Below are 20361 nucleotides of genomic sequence, written 5' to 3' on the forward strand. Positions count from 1 at the left end.
ATAAACCATGCCAACATCTTCTTCCATATACACCAGACTACAATGCATATATAACCTCTAAACTTCCCTTGGGGTTTTCTGCACTATCTTTTCTCAGCATGACAAAGGCAGAAAGTCATAGTTTTTAAGGCCAGAAGGATGACTGTGATGATCCAGTCTTACTCCTGCATAACTACAACCATTCCCTGAATTAGTTACTGCTTCAGATCCAATAGCTGTGCTTAAACTAGAAAACTCTTGTAAAGGAGTCCAGTGGTGAAGAATACACCGCATCACCAATGCTCTAGTAAATAATTATGACAGCAGTTAACTATAGTTTTAACTAACTGTAGTGCCTTTTTACCCATCCAAATTTATCGAGGTTAGACTTCCAGTCATTTGATCTTCTTTTTACACAAGCCCACTAGACAGAAGAATTCTCTCTTAACCCGCTTCCTGTTCTCTATGCAGGTACTGATGGACAATGATCAAATTACCCCATGAACTTTCTCTCTGGTAAACAAAATAAATGAAGCAGCTCCAAGTCTTTCCCCGTAAGCTGTATTTTCCAGTGTTTTAATCACTCTTGATACAACCCTGCCATTTTAAACATTTTTCTTGAAGCATGGATCCAGAACTGGACACACATTTCCCTGAGAAACTGCACCAAAGACAAGTTCTGATATACTATACTCTGCCTTCTCAGTCTTTACAGCTTTTATTTTACAGCTAAGGACCAAATTATTCTGCTTTCTTGCAGTGCTGCATTGGGAGATGATTTCCAACCATTCATCTACCATGACTCACATGTTTTCTGCAGAGTCGCTGTTTTCCAAATAAGCTCTCCTGTCCCAGAAATACCATGAGCGTTCTCTGCTCCTAGAATTACATTTCACCACAGTGAATACCATGGCATGCTTTGACTGACCCTGTCAGGTAGCCTGAGCTGTGCTGCCTCAGCAACTTCCCTCTCTCCATTGCATGCACTGTTCCAAAAATGTCCTCTTAAATACAGACTACCAGTTACACAATTTTTTCTTCCCAATTTTTTACAATGAAAAAATCTATGCGTAGCCAAGAGCAGATAGATGAGCACATCTCCCATCATGAACACTTCAACAACTCAAGTGATGTTAAATTAATGAACTGTTAATAAGTGGAGTCATGGCTCTGCTGATAAATATTTTAATGGAAAAAGAGATCTTAATCTTTTCCTCCTACCATTTATTGCTATGTAAATAAATAATCCTCCTGCTTAAGTGGTAAAGAGCTAGTAATTATTTTGGTTAATATGAGAAAAGTTCATTTCTGCCGAATTATGAGAACAGAAAACCCTCGATGCTTATTCCTTAAAGCTATTACAATAATATCACATGTTCAGTGACTGCACAGCTTCTCAACGTAAGACTGTAACTAATGCATACTAGTGTGTGACAGAAGAATCCTGATCCTTTGGCACAGTCCTGTTACAGTACTTTAAACATTACTAGCCTACAGCTCTCAAACCTACTCCCTGCTTGTGGCTGTCATTTAATTTAAAGTAAATGTGTCCACACAGGTTGGCACATTAGATTAAACCACTGTCGTGGGTGGAACACTGCTCAGAATGGCGTATCTGCTCTGTGAGGTGACAGCTGCTAATACTGTTAAAAGGCATTTTTGGGAAATGAGGATTCTGCTTTCCACGTGTGCCCAGACTGCACACTGCAGAATAAAGAAGGCCAGGCTGGATGGGGCTTTGAGCAACCTGGTACAGTGGAGGGTGTCCCTGCCCATGGCAGCAGGGCTGGACCTAGATGATCTTTAATGTCCCTTCCAACTCAAACCATTCTATGATTGTAAGATTTAAATACACTCCCTGTTCCCCATCATTCAGCTCTGATTAAAAATAACACCACCACCACTTCCACGGTTTTCAAAAGTTCTATACCATGCTATTACAAGCATGATAGGTGTTTAAATACAAACAGTTCTTGTGAAGTTTTTTTAAAGACTACAGGCATCACCTTATTCAATATGAAAAATAACATCCTAAGTATCTTGGGCCTGAAATTTTATGTCATGTCCCTTTTAAGGGGTAATTCAAAGAACAACCCTATTAACTCTACATAGGGTGTATCAAATTGTAACTTGTTGTTTCTTTAATCAAAGAAAGGATTAAGTTCAAGGTACAGAAAGCAAAACAAAGGATTCTACTCCCAATTAAATCAATGGCAAGATATCTACCAGTTCCAACAGGGGAAGATCAGAGGTCAAAGTAATCTATTTTCTGAGGTAAGTTCACATTTCAGCCATGGAAAAAAAGATTTTGTGGAAAATGTATACAATCACTGCTCTTTAAACTTCAATGACTTACCAAAACAACAATGCCATGTTTGATTCCCTTCCCTCAAAATCAAGATTTAAGAAAATGCAACAAGCAAAAAACCTAACCAAACAAACTCCAGGCCATGGAAGAGTAGGTCACATTGAAAAGATCTAGGGCAGAGCCAGAAAGATATGAGACACAAGGCAAGAAAAGGTACAGGCAAGAAACCGTTATTGCATACTTTATGCCTATCATTGTGAGTATGCTAGGGAAGCTGCACTTCATCTTGTTTAAACAGAAAAAAAAAAAAAAAATAATCAAGAAAATTTCTAAACAGAGTCACAGAAGAATTATGGTTGGAAGGACCTCTGGAAGGCACCTGCTTCAACCAGGCAAGGAGGTGTCCAGTTGAGTTATGAGTATCTTTAAAGATGGAGATTTCATGACCTTTCTAGGCAACCCATTCCAGTCTTCGACTACTGCTGCTGTAAAGAATTGTTCCCTTTTATTTATTTGAAACTCTTCCTGCTGCAACTCATTTCAGCTGCTTCTTATTCTTTCACTATGCACCTAAGAGCCTGGCTTAGCCTCTGCTATGGTTCCATTAAGCAGCTAGAAAACATGGCAGAATACAGTAGAGGAAATGTGGAAGAAGTCAGTCTATCTTATCTGAAGCAAGCAAATGCAGGCAAGAAAATAGCATGTTGAAATGCCTAAAGCATAATTCTGGGTTTGAAGAGATCCAAGTTCCTTTCCCTATCTGAAAATACATTTGCTGCTTGACCTTGCGGCAAGTCACACAGTCCCTCTGGCTATGTTGATATTAATGCATAAAATGAAGCCAAGGTATGTGATCGAACACTTCTCTGTGATCATTTATACAATTTAAATATTAGCCCTTAAAACCTGGCATGGCTTTGGCCTGGGCTAGTTATCCAATCTCAGGTGGTATTTAGGTGTGATTTGGGTATAATACAAGCCTGGGATCATTCTCAAACTACTCAGACCCTAATTGTAGCTGGGGATTAGAGGAAAGTCATATGAAAACTGGGGATGTGACCTTCATCTAGATGTTACAACTCAAGATCTGAAAGCCAACCTCAATCTGTTCTATTTAGCAGTATAGAAACAGTCTTCATGACTCAGTTTCCCCTCCTGTACAACAAATTTCAAGTGTACCACTTGCCATAAAATTTTGAGGCATTCTGATAAAAACTAACATGCAAGTATTAATGTTATATTTGTTTGCCTGTGGAAGAAACATGCTAATTAAGTTAGAAAAAAAAATCCTTACATCTGGATAACATAACTGCAGATGAAAACTGTCCTATGGACATGGCCAAGAACTGAAAGTCCAGGGCCTATTTCGTACACTACACCCTACGGGGCAACAGCTGTTGCTACACCTTGGGAGAGAAATGAATGAGTACATCACAGCTCTTGAAACAAAGTACTTGGAAACAGAGTGCCCATAAAGAAAAAGATCTGGAAATGATTTGTAGTTTCTGTGGAGCTGTAAGAGCACCAAGAGTTGTTTAAAAACTGATGTATCACTGTATCAAGGACAGCCAGAAGGAGAGTGAATCTCTGCACAGCCCTGATGTCACAGATTAACTGAGGAAGAAACCTTGCTTTTTTTGAAACACACAGATGTTCTTCCTCCCACCCAGGATCACAAGCATTAAAACTCTCATACAAAACTGTGTAACTTCCTTTAGATGCAAAATCTTACCTCAGAACAAAAATAAAGATCTCTTACCAGGCAATCTTACAGGTTTCCATGGTGCAGAATTTGGCACATATGCATGTTTACTAGCAGTCACTATCAGCTGATTGCCCAACTTATACTGAAACTTGAGGAAGGCAGTGCCATCTGCTCCTGAGGTTCCAGATGCAATGGAGATCTGGTTGGTAAAAATCTCAATGAAGGCTTCAGTTACTGGCTGATGTGTGCTGGCATCGCTTACATGGACCTTCAGCGTTACTTCTGTAATGACAAACAACCACAGCAATTATCGTCCAAAAAGCTTCTGCAGGAGGCAGCAGTTAGAACATGCTAGCACACCAATGACCAAAAAGACACCGGGCTCAGTGCTAACCTCTGACACTTTGGTGCTAAGTATGACCTCTGGTCCTGGCCTGCAGCTCTCCATTTCTGGCAGTCACTCTTTTAGAGACACTGCAGATTCTGCCACAAGCCAGACCACATCCTGAATTATTGCCCTACTGCTAAATCCAGCTGTGGAGGCATCTGTCTTCCACCTATGACCCACATGCAACTGGGCAGAACATCACCAGGGGCAGTCAACATTCCCTTTGATGGGTACTGTTGTGAGGGAGGGGGTTATTTCCTGCTAAATTACTCCATCCCCCTTTAACACAACAGGTACCAAGTGAATCTCACAGTAGCATCATAATTCTAAATGTGTGTGCTATCAAACATCACACATTAGTCACAGATAGCACAGCATCGTCACTCTGTAAGGTCCCTGCCTTGCTATGCCTCTGCTCCAGCCTGCCTTCTCCATCAGCAGTGGGGAGAGGGAAAGGCTGCAAGCGGGCTGTGCTCCCTCTCCCCTTCCCCATAGCATTTCTCTCCTTGTGTAGCAAGGGAACACAGGAAAGTGCTGTCACAGAAGCCCAGAAAGAAAGTGGGCAACAGTGGGCTGTGTTACAGTCAGAGGTTTTGAAACCTGGTAGGAAAGATTGCCCCAGCTGGCACAGGACTTCCCTGGTGACGTCTAACCAAAGAGTGAAATCCCACAGGTTCAGGTCCTTGTCTTCAAAGCACAGGACAACCAGGTGGGATGCAGAGAGCCAGCAGTTCCTCCCCTGCCTCCCTGTCCACTGGCCCTTTTTCTGAAGGGGCAAAAATGTCACAGCCCCTAGTGATACCTGCTTGTCTGCCCTGATACTACCACACACAACTGCTGGGTACGAGAAGCAAAGAAGTCATGGTTAAGGCCGTCAGGAGAATCATACATCTTGTAGACATGCAGTCAGAAGCAAACACAATGGACTACATTTTCCTTGAGTAATTTGCCATTTTTCCAGAAACAAATTACTTGTTTAAATGTTTCCAGATGTACAATATTGGTCCACTCCGGGGCACTCCTACGACTAAACCATGTATTGTGTCACCAGGCTTTTGTTACATAAAGTGGAGTGGCTTGTGCAAGACAGTCCCTCTGGAAAGCATTCCTCTGTATCTACTATTATTTTTATGCCCCTCCAATAGTTCCTCTCCCTCATGCTCTAAAGTAGCAGCTGTTGCCTTTCTTCAGTAACTAGACTTAAACGAAATGCTGTGTTGAAAAGACCCAGCAACGGTCCAATGCCTCCACCAAGCCACTCCTTGGATTTTTTCGCTTACAGTCACCTTGTTCTCCTAAATAAGAACCTAGCTCCCTCTTTGCTCTCCCACTCTCCCCCTTTCTCTTGTTCTCACCCTCATCTTTGGAAACTCTGATTTCTTGCATGAAGTCCCCTACCTCAGCTTACTCCATTCCCCAAGGTAGTAGACAATATTTTGCGAACTCCCTTTTTGTGTCAGGGGAATTCAGCCCCTAATAAGCAAGATGCTCACACTCCACATCCAACTCATTTCTTCATGGGCTGCCCAGAAAAGAGACCATGACCTCCTTTTCATATATATTTAAAAACAATACATTGATCTTCCCAGAAGAGTACTGGTGGTACAGTTCTGTTATATCATTACTGTGCATTAGGATTTTAAGAACTTATTTTGGTGTAAACCCTGAGCGAGCAAGACAAAACCAGCAAGAACAACAGCAAAGAACTTAACAAAATCTCTGTTGTGAATTTCAATAGTGAAATGACACAACAGAGATGCTGAGAAACATGCTGTAACAATATAAAATTTTAAAAGGATGTCAGGATCTAAAACAAAAATATCAGCACATCCGTCCTAAGGGCATTTCAGCCAGAAAGACATCGGGCCCTTTTACAAGTGGAGACCTTCTGTCTGAATCCTACAGTACAGAAAATATAAATATCAGGCAGTCCTGAAGAAAAACCCCATTAGAGAAATTAATCATCATTGCAGCCCGCACTTTAGAACTTGGCAACGGAGGATGCCAAGTTAGAGGGGATCAGCATGAAATACATTCTAGCTATTAAAGATTCTGGATTTGTTCCCAGTTTTGCATTTAGTAGTCAAAGAAAAAAACATATACTGAAAAACGGTGTCCATACACTCTGGTGCGCATGCAGAGAATGCCTCCTTAGAAACCTTACCCTGACCACCAAGCAACTTGTGAAATCTTGTGCATGTGAAAGGCAGCCTCATTAATCAAAGGAGGAACGCATATGTGTTTACGTATTTACAAACTGTACACATATTTACAAATGTGAGGGCAAAAAGCAATATAAGTTTTTATTTTCAAAATGTGCAGGAACAATACGCTTAGATCCAAAGCCAGATAACTGTGCTGTTCATGTTTCCCACTTTGAATTGCCTAGCAAAGAATGCTGAAGAACAGATGCAGTTAAGAATAATGGGTTATGCATTAAAGAAAAAGCAAGGGAACAGGACAAGCTGAACATTGTGGTTAGCAATTTCAGTAACATGAAAGTTTAGCCTTTTCTAAAACAACCACATAAAGAAAGAACCAAGGAGCTCTGTAGTATTATTAAATACTAATCAAGGAAGAGGATAAGAAAACAACAGAGGTACCAAATTATTTAATTCCTTATAGGCATCCAAAATTCTAGAATAGAGCCTAATACTAAAATTGATCAAGAGACAAAGACTGATAAACAAAAATTTTCTTGTATACACATACTTAGCTCTCTATTCCCAAACAAGAGAGCTAGCCATGGATACCTCCAGTAGGAAATTCCTCTATCCTTCACTCTATAGCTATACAAAAGCTTCTGTCTGCATCCTTCTCCCTTTCTGATAAGGAAGGATAAGGGTTTCCAAAATCCTGTTTCCAAATGGAAATGACAAAGGCCATCATCCAAGATGGAAGACTGATGCCCTGAAGACCAACAGACTGGAACTATTGTTCCAAACCACCGTCACTAGATCAGACACTGGGCTTTTTTTCTCCTTCTTCTTAATATTTAGACTTGTTTTTTCCTGAGAAGATAGAGAACGTCCTAGCAGCCTGAACAACCCCAGTGCCTTTTCATGTTTAATCTTCCCTGACATACTTGTGAAATGTATGTAACTTGCTTAATTCAGGGCTTTTTCCCATGCAACAGCACCTTTTTCTTCTTACCTAATGCAGCAGTGAAGTCACAAACACTAAACCTGTATTATCACAGTAATTTCCACAGCAACATAATGATCACAAGCTTTAAAGTGGAGAGAAGTTGTTGAACAAAACCTCCTCTCAAACAGTGGGAGGGATGAGAACAGTCTATAAAGACAGACTGCTATGAAAACTTAAAGCAATAAGCAAGTTTCAGAATATAGGAGATACTCAGGCATGTGAAGAACAGAGGGACTGATGAAAGGAGAGAGCAGAGTAAGGACAGCAAGTGATCCAAGATCAGTCTGACCTCAAATTAAGAGAGGTCTTAGACTGAAGCATGAGGTATACTAAAAGAAGTGTTTAATTAGATAAAGCTGCTTAGAAGACTCATTATTAGCTAATGAATAGAGTCTTTAAAATATCTGGCAAACATTTTAGTTGGTACTCCAAGCAAAACAGTGGGGATCAAGCAGATACATTATTCTTGAGTTGTACAGCCTACCACAGCAAGGAGCTCACACAGAATTAAAGACACATGGACTCCAAGAAGGAATGACATCTGCAGCAAGTGGGGAACATGATGGAGGCAGGGAACTGAAAGAACTGTGGAAGATGAACTCCAAGAACATGAACTGCTACAGAGAAGCGTGCCTCATTCTTCCACAGATTTGTGATACTGCTGTGCTTTCTATTATTTACTACAATGGGAATATTCCATCACTAAGTTCTGAAGGAGCCTTGCTCTGTGCTACCGGTGAGGTCCTGGAGGAAGGAAGGGGACATCAAGGTGCACAGTGCTGATGTTTCCTCACTGCAGAGCAAAGCAGGGATGGCCAAGGTGACAGGCTCTGGGCTGATGAATTCACCCGAGACAGCTGCGATCTCTCCGACCTCCCCAGACAGGCCAGCCACATTCAGGACAGGCTATACCTGAGCCAACAGCCCTGTCTAACATACCTGGGTCCTGACCAGTGTGGTGTGAATGTGACTCTTTCAGACCTGGGCTGTCTGGCACATGGTTCCCTGCTGGCTTGCAATACAGTGAGCACAGGTAGAGCCAGAATAATTTGCCTGCACCACTAGCAAGTGCCCTGCATTGTATTTCTATAGGAATATTTCATGTCCAAAGCAAAAGCTACTTATAATAGCCATTCATTTCCAGCAGATAAAACCACAGGCAGATAGCCTGTCTGTATGTGCAAGAATACTTTCCCCCTCTCTGAAAGTGCAGCAAGGAACAGGTCACTCACAAACGTTAAATAGTGCAAGCCATCTGGGAAGCCCTGCAATTCTGCTTCAAGAATCCCAAAGCAAAGTGGGAAAAGGTTAATGGGAAAACAGCACATACAGGCATACATTCCACATAGAGATCAAGGTTGCTGCATGTATATGCTCAAGCAAGTAAGTCTAGCCTAAATCTCTTTTCTTATAGTTCTTATAGTCCTTTGTCTTCTCTCAGAAATCACATCTTGTTTTTTAAATGAGCACAAACCAAAACTACTAGTTAAAGTGAAAACATCTGCTTAAGTTTAACTCCCTCCCAGTTTTCTAGTACTACATTTATTGTCAACTACATAAAAAAAAAAGACCCCAGCAACTCCAAGGTTATAATTTGGGAAAGTTAAATAAAAAAAAAGACAAAAAAAAATCCCTTGCATTTTAGCATTCTAATCAAGAAGCCCATCTGTCTCCTTAATCTGATTTTTTGAGATTTTACTAAGTCTAAACTTTTTCTGAGCAATCCTTCCTGTACCATCTGCTTTATGAACCACACTGCCTCCTCTGAAATACAAGTAACCTTAAGACAACTATTTCTGCAGTTGCAACTCCTCTTAGACTCACAACTCGTCTTTATATTACCGTGAACTCCCAGTTTGGGAACAGTTTCCTTCAGTATCCTGAAGGTTATCCTTCCTGGTATCATCAACGCTGTCTTCTACAACCAAACTCCTGAAAAGTATTGTTTTGCTTTGGGTTTTGTTGTTGTTGTTTTTTAAAAGCCAGTAATGTTACATAGAAAGGAAAAACCTAAGCAATCTAAGTGATGGCACAATGTCAGATCTCAAATACTGAAATAAACAGAGAAAATTTATGACACAGGTTAGAAGTCAAAGATCACAATCTTATTTGGATCCCAATCCTGAAATATGGTTTCTGTGCACAAACCCCTCTGTCAGGCAGACTCCCATTGACGTCGGCTGGACAGATGATCCCTTTTGGGAATGGGCTGACACAGGCCACTGTTATCACTTATCTTTTCCTCTGGGAGTCCCCTATCCATGGACAAAGTCAGGATATTACCAAAGAAAGAGATATTTAAATTATCTAGGTTTTGATTAGAAAAAGAAAACTTCCAGCTCATTTAAAAAATGCCATTATGAACTTTGTTTAAAATTGTATTGTCCGCTCTGACTGAGCTGACTGACAACATGCCTGATTTTGAATCCTACGTGCCAAATGGGTAAGTCTTTCTGCCTCTTAACCTTTTGTCCATGTGCAAGGTCACTGCTCAACAATAGGATTTTCATTAATCTAAAGGAAAACATTTTCATAGAAAAAGGAGTGTTCTCCATCCCCTAGCCACAGATGCCAATTCAAGCATTTACATACCATCGTATCTTTCTAACGTACTGCATCAAGAAGGCTCTACCGACAACCATGCTTCAAAATAGTAGCAAAGTTCATGTAAAGAAAAAAGAAACATGTATGTAAAATCCCTCCAGAAGCACACAGATTCTGATCTTTATTGATGTCACCACCTGAAAAGTAAGTTCAGAAGTACCACCTCAAATGACAAAATAGGTGGGCTTGTGGAAGAGTCACTGCAGAGATGATTACACCCTCTGTTCAGAACAGGCTCTGGTCGACGTTACAGGAAAACCATTGGTGCTACACAGCCTTCCCCTCCACCACATGTGACCAAGGTTTCAACTGGGGTGAGTGTCTGCCACTGATGTCCAGGGAACCCAACCATGCAGAGGGTGGGATGCGGGAGGTCTGCTTCTGCTCATTGCCTGCTCAGCAATTCTCAAGATAATACTAGGGCTGCTACAGTCCCTAGCATCAAGCAGAAAGATCCTTACCTTCTGTCCACAGTACTACCAGCCAAACTCTAGCAAGGACCACACAAGAGGGCTTGGTTCTCAGGCCCACACTTCAAGAATTTAGAAAGGAGAGGGGTTCAGAGAAGAGACACATAAAAATCCAGGGGACAGGGAAGCAGCATTAGGACTGGCCATCTGAAGAACCCAACCTCTCCAGTTACTGTAAGAGAAGGCTGGATCACTGTGTATAACAGGGAAACTGCAAAAAAATGTCAGCTGAGGACCTTTAGTCTTGCTGACAGAGATACAGCATGACCCAACAGCTGTACACAGAGCTGAAGCAAACTCGGATGTCATTTCTTTGCAACAAGAGAACAGCTGACTGGATGGCAGATTCACTTGTGCTGACAGACTATGGGAAGATTTATTTTCTTTTTTTTTTTTTTTAATAGCTCTAATTTTAGTTCTAGGTGCTTAGTTAAGGCTTGCAATTAATGTTTAATTCTAGAACATTTATGAAGACAGCCCAAATAGTTGTCTGCAGTGTTTCTTTTTAGCACTGCAATCCAAATTTGCTACACACATTTCTGCTTTATAGGTCAGCTGGAAGACTATCAGTATTGTCCTCAGCACACTGAGCACTTGTAGTGTGATGACTACAATTAACTCACACCTCGGAAGTTAAAAAGGAACTTTTTTCCCCAAATGCACAACTGACTGTGATTTCTGAGTTTTTCTTTTATTCCTCCACCTTGCTGTTCCTCAGAACCAGTAGAGATCTGATACAATGGGAGCTGCATAACCCAGTCTCCTGGCTGGCACAGAGAAGCCCTTCTGCAATAACGAGTCAATGCATCTTGCTCACCTCATCTCAGCAGACAAGCAGGATCCAGGGTCATAGAGGAGGCTGCTCTCAGGTGGCACTTGAGGCTTTTTCACCCTTCTCTGCAGCACAGTTTGATTCATCTACATTTCTCATCTAACATTCCTTGCCGCTGCAAGTGCCTTCAGGCATTGCTGGCACTGTGACTGGTTCCTCTAGTACACAAGAATTTAATTTCCGGGGGGCTGAAATGGTTTATTTTAATTAAAATAATTAGACTAAAGCCTTAATATTCAAATAGAGCACAGTGGTCTGTGAAACGATGGTCAGACAGGTGCCCTACTTGCCTCTTCAGGATTAAAATCTATTAAAAAAAAGCATTTAGAAACTAAAACCATAAATACATTAGCTTATCTCAAAATACATTATTTCCTAGTGATAATGTACACAAATGTTAATAAAACATCACAAAAGGAACTCTGGTACAAGAACTAGAGCAATATATGTCATGCCCAGTGACAACCAGGCTACTACATGACCATATACTCAAAGAGGAGGAAGGGGCAGTCAAAGGATAATAAAGACGTTCATCACACAACCGTCCAACATTTAAAAGAGGATTTGCATGTCCTGACCCACTAGAGCCTAGAGCACTACCACCAAAATTAATTTATTGGAAAAAAAAAAGTAGGAATTTGCTTTAATTAAAAAAAGTGAGAGCTATATGCATAATGCCCAGATGAGTCTCTGATACCCTATTGTTAAGTGATTAAACAAGCATTTATAATTAACTTGAAACTCACGTGGCTATGAAACTCATGAATAGCAATAGTTGCATTAACAGGTCTGCTTTTGATCTCTACAGGAACTGTGCATGACACAAACTAATTTTATTTCCAAACCTTGTCTTTCAGACATGGAATTATATAAAGATACTGTCATGGAGCGCAGATGGAAGTTGAGTTTCAAAGCTTTAGCTTGCCACACGCATAATGCATTCTTTACAAGACATGAAAAAGTAATCCCTGCTTAAAACCTCCCTTTTTTCCTAATAGAGTCCTTTGAAACTCTGTTTGGAGATCAATATGGAATGAAAAGATAATGCACTGATATTTTTCAGTTGCTGAGCATTAGAGTTCTCCACTGACTCAAACAAGACCGCAGCTGATTTTGCAACATCAGCTCTGAGGATAACACCACATTTAGCTCAGCTGCTGCACAGCTCACAGGGGTTTTAAGCCAACTTTATACCTACTGCATCCCCAGTCTAGTTTGGGGGAGGGCAGAAAGGGAAAGCTTGGATTTGCTTAGCCATGAATGGATGTGTTATATTTTCTTGGAACAACTTATTCCTAACTCTATTAAAAATAGTATGCATCTGATGAAAACAATTTAAAGCAGATGTACGCTACGTTTAAGTGAACCAGTGTATATGCAATGTGGCAGCAAGGATACAAGCACTTTTCTTTGCTTATTTCCAGGTAGCTTTAATCTTAGGTTTAATCTCCACTTATTTCCAAAACCTGTTGTGAAAGCAAAGCTAGATGTCACTTTGGAAGTGTATTATTATTTGTGGTTTATTTTTGTGGGGTTTTTTAAACAAACCACTAATAACTCAAATAAACCCAACTCAATTGCCTCTCTACATTTCCACCGCACTCTGCAGTGCAGACTTCCACTCTCAACTTCGTGGTCCACTAATGTAAGCTAATACAGGCAGAGGCAAATTCTTACATTAACATTTTATCTAGGTACTTGCACGTTCTCTTTTTTCAAATATATAAATAGTCAATTCACTTTCACTTCACTCCTCGAGGAGGTTATCCCCAGCTGGCAGACAGAAAAATTAAGCATAGGTAAAGCTACACATGGTTAACAATCTCATTCCTCCAGCCCAGCCAGCCAAAGCAGAGAACTCTGCAGAGCTCAGCACTGCTGCTCAGCTACTCCAGAGCAAAACCAGAAGCATTCCTTCCCCTCCCACCTCCATAGCCTGGCTGGGGACTCCTGCTCCTTCTCTTGTGCTGCTCTGCTGCTGCTTGGACCTGTCACTGTGTTGGTTCCATTTCCTAACCCAGCACAGCACCAGCCTAACAAAATGAATGGCTTGTTCCCAGATTATCAGGTTGAACCGCTGAAGCAATGCAGCCCCAGGTGCCAAAATCAGCAGAAAGGGCAAGTGTGGGGGCGGAGAGGCATGAAGTGTTCTGGCCAAGTACAACACTGGCAGAGGAAAAGAAGGGAATGGGGACCACCCCTGCTGGTTCACGGGCAATTAGATCAGCTCACCTGTACCACAAGCTTTAGGTCAGTACTTGGCATGAACAGATGCAATAGACGTTTATTCTGCATTAGTCCCAAATAACTTCCTGACTACAGTACCTCTACCAGTGCATACTGGCACTGCAGCAGTAAAATCTCCTTTCTCCATGAGCATAGGATGCTAGTGACAATGCCAGGGAAGGGTTTGCTGGGAGCAGTGAGGAATTTCACAAGGGCACTGTGCAGGGTTTACAGCCACAGCTGGCATTTCTGTCTGGGTGGAGGGAGGTTACGGTTGGTTCCTCCTGACCCTATAATAAAAAGCATGCTTTCATTGACACCTCTACATGCCAGTTACTATGACTGCTGTTTTCTCCTAACTATAGCACTAGGGTTAATCCCCCCCTCCCCCAACTCGTCTATACTGAAACTTCCTTATCCTTCAAAAATATTTATTATGTTTCCAAGTTTTTGAGATTTTTCTGTTCAAAACAATGTTTGTATTTCCTCATTTAGAGTAATTAAAAAAATAATAAATCAACTAACCTGTGATCTAGGTCATCTTCTAGATAATGAATACAGACTTCAAACAGGAGCTGCTACATTTCCCTTCATCCTAACACTGTAAAGCATCCCCAGCATGACACAGGGCCATTTGTCATTACCCTTCGTTTACTCCTTCATCCAATCTCAGTCACACAGAAGAAGCCTTCTCTATCCAAGTCAATTAATTTTTCAATTAATATTTTTGAACCAGGCTGCTGTACTGTCTATATTTCAGCTGTGATGACTGCATATATACGCAAAACTTAACAACTGACTCAGCAACCAAAGCTTGCTTCAGTTTAAATTATCATAACAGCCATGGTGATCTTAATTCTTGGCAGGGGATTAATTTTAGGGCTGTTAAGATTTTATGAGAAAAAATTCTAATCAGAATAAAATTGTGAATTTAAAAAAAATATTTTCTATTCCCCTACACTGGAAGTCAATTATGCAAATCAGAAATTATTTGCTCTTTCACAAATTCACAATCGTTAATTGGAAAGTACAGTAATAGTTACACATAAAACGTTCATCTTTCTTACAGACTCATTTTATATAAAAAACTCAAAGCAACAGTGACCAGGGTTTCGATACACTGCTCATCCAGCTTATATCGCTTTCCACGATTGGGAAGAGCACCGGAACACATCCTTGTATTTCTTGATCATCTTGTAGCTCTGATTCCCGGTGATGCTTATCAGAGTCCCATGACTTGCAGAACCATATCCCTGCAGAGGGATCTGGACATTAAGAGGGACCTTGAGGTGCTGGAGCGTGTCCAGAGAAGGGCAACGAAGCTGGTGAAGGGTCTGGAGCACAAGGCTTATGAGGAGCGGCTGAGGGAACTGCAGTTGTTTAGCCCAGAGAAAAGGAGGCTCAGCAGGGATCTTACCGCTCTCTACAGCTGCCTGGAAGGAGGCTGTAGGCAGGTGGGGATCGGTCTCTTCTCCCAGATAACAAGCTACAGGACAAGAGGAGATGGCCTCAAGTTACACCAGCAGAGGATTAGATTGTGTATTAGGAAAATTTTCTTCACTGAAAAGGTGGTCAAGCATTGGAACAGGCTGCTCAGGGAGGTGGTGGAATCACCATCCCGGTATGTGTTTAAAAAAATATGTAGATGTGGCACTTAGAGACATGGTTTAGTGATGGACGTGGCAGTCCTGAGTTAATGGTTGGACCTGGTGACCTTAAGGTCTTTTCCAACCTAAATGATACTATGACTACCACTGCACTGTAGCTAGAAGGCAAAGGTTTTCAACCTGGAGTACGTCGTCCAGGCTTTGGGAATGTGTGACTTGGAGAAGCATGTTCATTTAGGTTGTATAATTGCCTGCCTAACGGGGGCCTCAAGGGAATAGCACTCTGCTGAAGGACTCACAGGGTTCACAAATCAGAATATTAACAAACCAGTGAACCACAGCAGAAATGGCTGATCAAAGAAAATCAGTGAATTATCTGTTCTCTTTAGAGATAAATCTGAATGTAAAATGCTGTGACCAGCCAATAAACAATGGAGGAAGGCTGAGAGGAGATAAGCAAGGGCGACATGCCCTGGAGCCCAGGGAATAAGGCAGGGTGTGACTGACCGCAGCTGCTACAGAGCTGACTACCTCAACACAAATGGGACCCGAGGGTTTGTTTTTGATGAGCAGCTGTCAGTTCAGTATATCAACTGACTACACCAGAGTGGAGTGGACCAAATCTTTCTCCCATGTTCATTAAAAGAGAATGTCTCCCAGACCAGCATGGAGACAGGGTACATACACAGCTCAGCTCAGCCTAGAATACAAAAACTGAACAACTAACAACAGAAATAAATAAATTCGAAGACAGCAATGGGCTTGAGCTGGTTTCAACCCATGCATTCCTTCTTGGTGGCTGGTGATGCCCAGCATCATGATGGATGAGCATATTACAGAGACCAGCAACATGTATCACACATTGATGGTGTGACTGAAATGTTACTGCCATTTCCTAAGTGCAAATTACATTGGTATTGTGATTTCAGTATATTTTCTATCACTGTGCTAAATCAAAAATCCCATGTAATGCTAAGTATCTTCAAATAAGTACATTTGATATTAAACATTATACTGTCCACATGTGGCCTACCTAAAAGAGTCCAGTCAGAGAGTACTGGACTGACAAATGCTCATATTATTTACTGGTTTGTTCATTTGACAACAGAAGAAGGTTATTGCTTACACTCTGGCATAAATTATAGCTGTAAACATCACTCTGCTCAAGCTCTCTCCCACAGTGCCGAACCCCTCAATTTTTTTCATTTTACCTCTTCTGTTTCTTATACTCGTGCTGCAAAACACACATCTGTTTAGAAGAACACTACCATGAAGGGCCGCTGGCATTTTCAGTTTGACAAATAAATCCACTTTCCCATTATCAAGCAGATACGTAGAACTGAAAACATGCCAGTGGCACGCTCTGCTTCCTTGGTGCAGACAGCAACTTGAATATTGCAGGCCATTTAGTCTATGCATTAAGTAAGCATTTTAAAGCATTATACTGGTTTAAACAAAGAGCTGTACGTTTGGAAAGTGATCTACTGCGTACAATGTTTAAAGAGGAAGAAAGAGGAAGGAATTTCTAAATAACAAAATCATACAGATGCTAAACTTATATACAGAATCTGCATTAACAGATGGGGAATGTGCTGGGAAGCAAATGAAAAAGTACATATACAAGACCAATAGCCAACTTCTGAAAGGGCAAAATATGCTCTATTATGTTGGGCCTAAGAAGAATATAAGGTTAGCAGATGAAGGGCTCATGTATATTATGCATACATGCACACATGTATGTATGCTAAATTAAACTGAAAATACAAGGTACAGCTAATCACACCAACAGCATTTACTTAGAAGCTTCCTCAACACTACCAGTCCGTATCGCTGCCCTGAAACCCAATGCAAAAAGAAATTTACAGATACTTTCTGGGAGTTAAGGAAATACGTATTTCATACAGGGGTATAATATTTTTTGTTGTTTGCAATTAATTCTGTTCTCACATTTACAATGGAACTACTAATAAAAATAACAGTATACAAGAGTTAACCAATACTGTAAAGGACCAGCCCAATAAATTTAAAGCCTATTCTACCACATTTAGTCATAAATACAATTCCAGTGAGCACTACAGGAGTGCTAACCACCTTGTAAATATGCAAAATAGAGATAAGGAATCCTCATCTTGCCTTCTGAAACTTAACAGCTTTAGGAAATTATAAACATCAATTTTTAGCAATACATTCAGTATCACTTCACACTACATATAATTGTATTTGACATCCACTTTTCTGAATTACTGTACACATAATTTTAAAGTTCAGATAATTTCAACAGGTCCTGGGATTTGGGAAATTAACATTCTGTAATACAAAAATAAGGTAATCTTCCTGCTTTGCTGAGCATATGTTCTAAATCAAAACTGTTCTCCACTTTTTTTTTTTGTCGCCTCACATTAGGCCCTGGGAAAAAAACCTAACCACATAACCCAGTGGATGTGTGTACATACACACACTCACAATCCGCAGCAAGCAGTTTTACGGGAAAGCTGATGTATTTATTTCAACAACTGGTCTACTAACTCAAGCGGTCAGTTATTCTCCTGAGGTTACAAAATTACTTAAGGGAAAAGGACAGCAGATTGCTATTATTGCTCAAAGCCAGTCCAAATTCCCAGGCGGCCTTGTGCTACCACACTAGCACGACAAACTTTCAGCCATCAGCTGGCAGTGCACAATATGCATTGTGTTAAAGAGCATACAAAGCAGAGAGGTTAGGAGATCTAGCAGCACTCATCCAGTAGGAATTGCACGTCTACTCCAAGGATGCTGACAATCAGCTGAGTTGCCTAGATGTTTACAAAGAGAGAAGGACTTTGAGTCCACTGCTCCAGTACAGTATCAGACAACACAGCGCAGCAAAACAGTAATAGTTCCTGTTCTACGTAGTCACAACAGAATTATACGGGCACATTAACATCCTCTACCCACATACATGTGGATGAAGTATAGGAGAGACAAAATAATTAAAAATCAAGTTGCCTTAAATGGCAATGTAAAACAGCATATCTGCGGACTAGAGTTGCTGCAAGAAACGGCTGTTACACTAATGCCAAGTTGTTCAATGTGAGCAAGAAGGATTTTAACTTTGGCTTTGGATCATTCAATCAGATACTCCCATCTGAGCGGGTAGTCAAATAAAGAAAAAGTGTGGCAAGTAACAATCATTAATAGCTAATGTGAATTAAACAACCTTTACTATCTGAACTTTAAGTTCATCTTTCTAGCCATTAAATGAATATTAAAACTGGGCTAAAATTACTTCATGGTTATATTCACATAGACCACAGTATCCTTGGGATCGTAAATAGTACATAACATGCAAGATTATAACTCAGCTAAGTATAGACACTCACAGTATACAGACACTCATTTAAAATATGGTGATTCTTATGTTACCTGCAGTACCAAAGCCAAGCAAAATATATTTTGTATTCTTTTACATGGGCATGCTTACATATAAAATATTGCTGTCTACTTTGGAAGTTGCTTTTTAAATTCATTTTTGTTACTGACAGGTTAAAACTGCAGTGAGGTGGGTGGAATTTCTTAAAATTGCTTTTCAGCTAGGAATCTCAGTAAACATTATTTTCTAGAGCCACCATTCCAATTCTCTTGGTGGAAAGGACTTCTAGAAAAATCAAATAGCACCTGTGAAACATAATGGGTGAGATTTCATGATTCACTTAGGGATGCAGCGCTAAACTTGCCATCAACACAGACAGTGGTAGAAGCAGATGGCTTTGTGGGCCATAAGGTACTTTTGCACCATCCTACACTTTTCTGCAAATTACGAGGGGCTTCCTGGCAAAATGCTCTGGGAGCTGCCTGTTACATCAGCTGTTACAAAGCTTGGACTCTGAAGATGCGGCCTTAGCCTCGACAGTTTTCTCATTTCTGATGCAGAGGCTACATCAGAGGGCATGGGGAAAGAGTCTGCAAAAGGCAGCTGTGCCTCTCTGGCAACCAGAGTAGTTGCAGGGCATCTTCCCTGGCCCAAGTTCCTAGCACAGCGTAATATGGTGCTCACAGCTGAACGGTCTCACCCAGGAATTCCAGTCTGGGTTATTTTCCACTCCTGTGCTTAAGTCTCCTTTGGCATAAAACCACCACCTCTTTGGCCTGATGAGCTACTGCTGAAATAACTTGGACAAGATGACGTGTTTAGTACCACAGCTAAGGATTTTCACAGCTGTTTGTTAAACACCTTGCTTCATATTTAGGTACCTTTGCCCTGCTGTTCTCCCACTCCAAGACTCCATCACTTCCTAACATCATAATAAAAGTTATTTTGTATGTCTGTATACTATTTTAAAAAAGGAAAAAAATGAAAGCTCTGCAAGAGATAAATTCAATCAAGTGATAAATTTAAAAACTTGAAATAAGTGCATTTACACTAAAACAATATGCCTTGTTCAAACTACTTTTTATTTAAGTAGCAGTGATAGCAAATTATAGCAAATATGTTTACACAGCAGACTTGCCACAGCTAACCAAACATATATTTTGCTTTTGGGTCTCTGCAAAATTTTGGGACAACCCATCCCAAATTTCACATGAGATTATACCAATCTGCAGAGAAAAACAGGTTTTAGAAGTTCATTCTACAAAGTGCACAGAAATTTTAAATTACTTTTAAAATCAAGACTTCTCATTTTCAACAACTTCACTGCAACTTTTGCTACTTTGCTCCCAAAAAGAGTCCTCTTGAAAATATGCATCCTTTTTAGATCACTTACTGCAGTGACAGCAGGCACACTGATTCCAGCAAGTGTAGCAGCTCAGTTCTGAAGTCTCCAAACCTTTTTCCAAATCAATTAAATCCAGAGTTAAAAGAAGCCCACCAAATCATGCAGCACAGTATTTTGAATACCTGCAACATGGTATGATCATGAAGTTCAGAGTAGGGGGAACGTCCCTTGGTACACCGGAGTCCTGGTGCTCCTATAGCTGGGGCGAAGAAACACAGGTTCCAGGAGACTCACAACAAAAGCAGCATACTCCTCTCATTTTGTGTGGGCAGCCTGCAGTAATTACTCTTGCGTATCACTCAGCTACAGTTCACAGATGGGTACTTGACCTACTCCCTTTT

The 20361-nt window shown here is 40.7% G+C and overlaps 1 protein-coding gene across 5 annotated transcripts in view; it reads right to left on the bottom strand.

Annotated features, from left to right (window-relative positions):
* FAM171A1 (family with sequence similarity 171 member A1) overlaps positions 1 to 20361 on the bottom strand; it is a 98374-nt gene that overhangs the window by 33653 nt on the left and 44360 nt on the right. For 2 of the 5 annotated variants that reach the window (XM_056336486.1, XM_056336483.1), the window contains one exon: positions 4047 to 4274. The exons of 2 other annotated variants lie outside the window; for them this stretch is intronic. Coding sequence is in view for 1 of the 3 variants with exons in the window: in XM_056336483.1 (XP_056192458.1) it covers positions 4047 to 4274 (228 nt within the window). In the remaining 2 variants the exon portion in view is untranslated. Of the gene's footprint in view, positions 1 to 4019; positions 4275 to 20361 lie in introns of those variants that run through there. One more of the 5 variants, XM_056336487.1, reaches the window with a different exon arrangement.

This window comes from Falco biarmicus, chromosome 4 (assembly GCF_023638135.1).
Source record: "Falco biarmicus isolate bFalBia1 chromosome 4, bFalBia1.pri, whole genome shotgun sequence".
Classification (NCBI taxonomy): domain Eukaryota; kingdom Metazoa; phylum Chordata; class Aves; order Falconiformes; family Falconidae; genus Falco; species Falco biarmicus.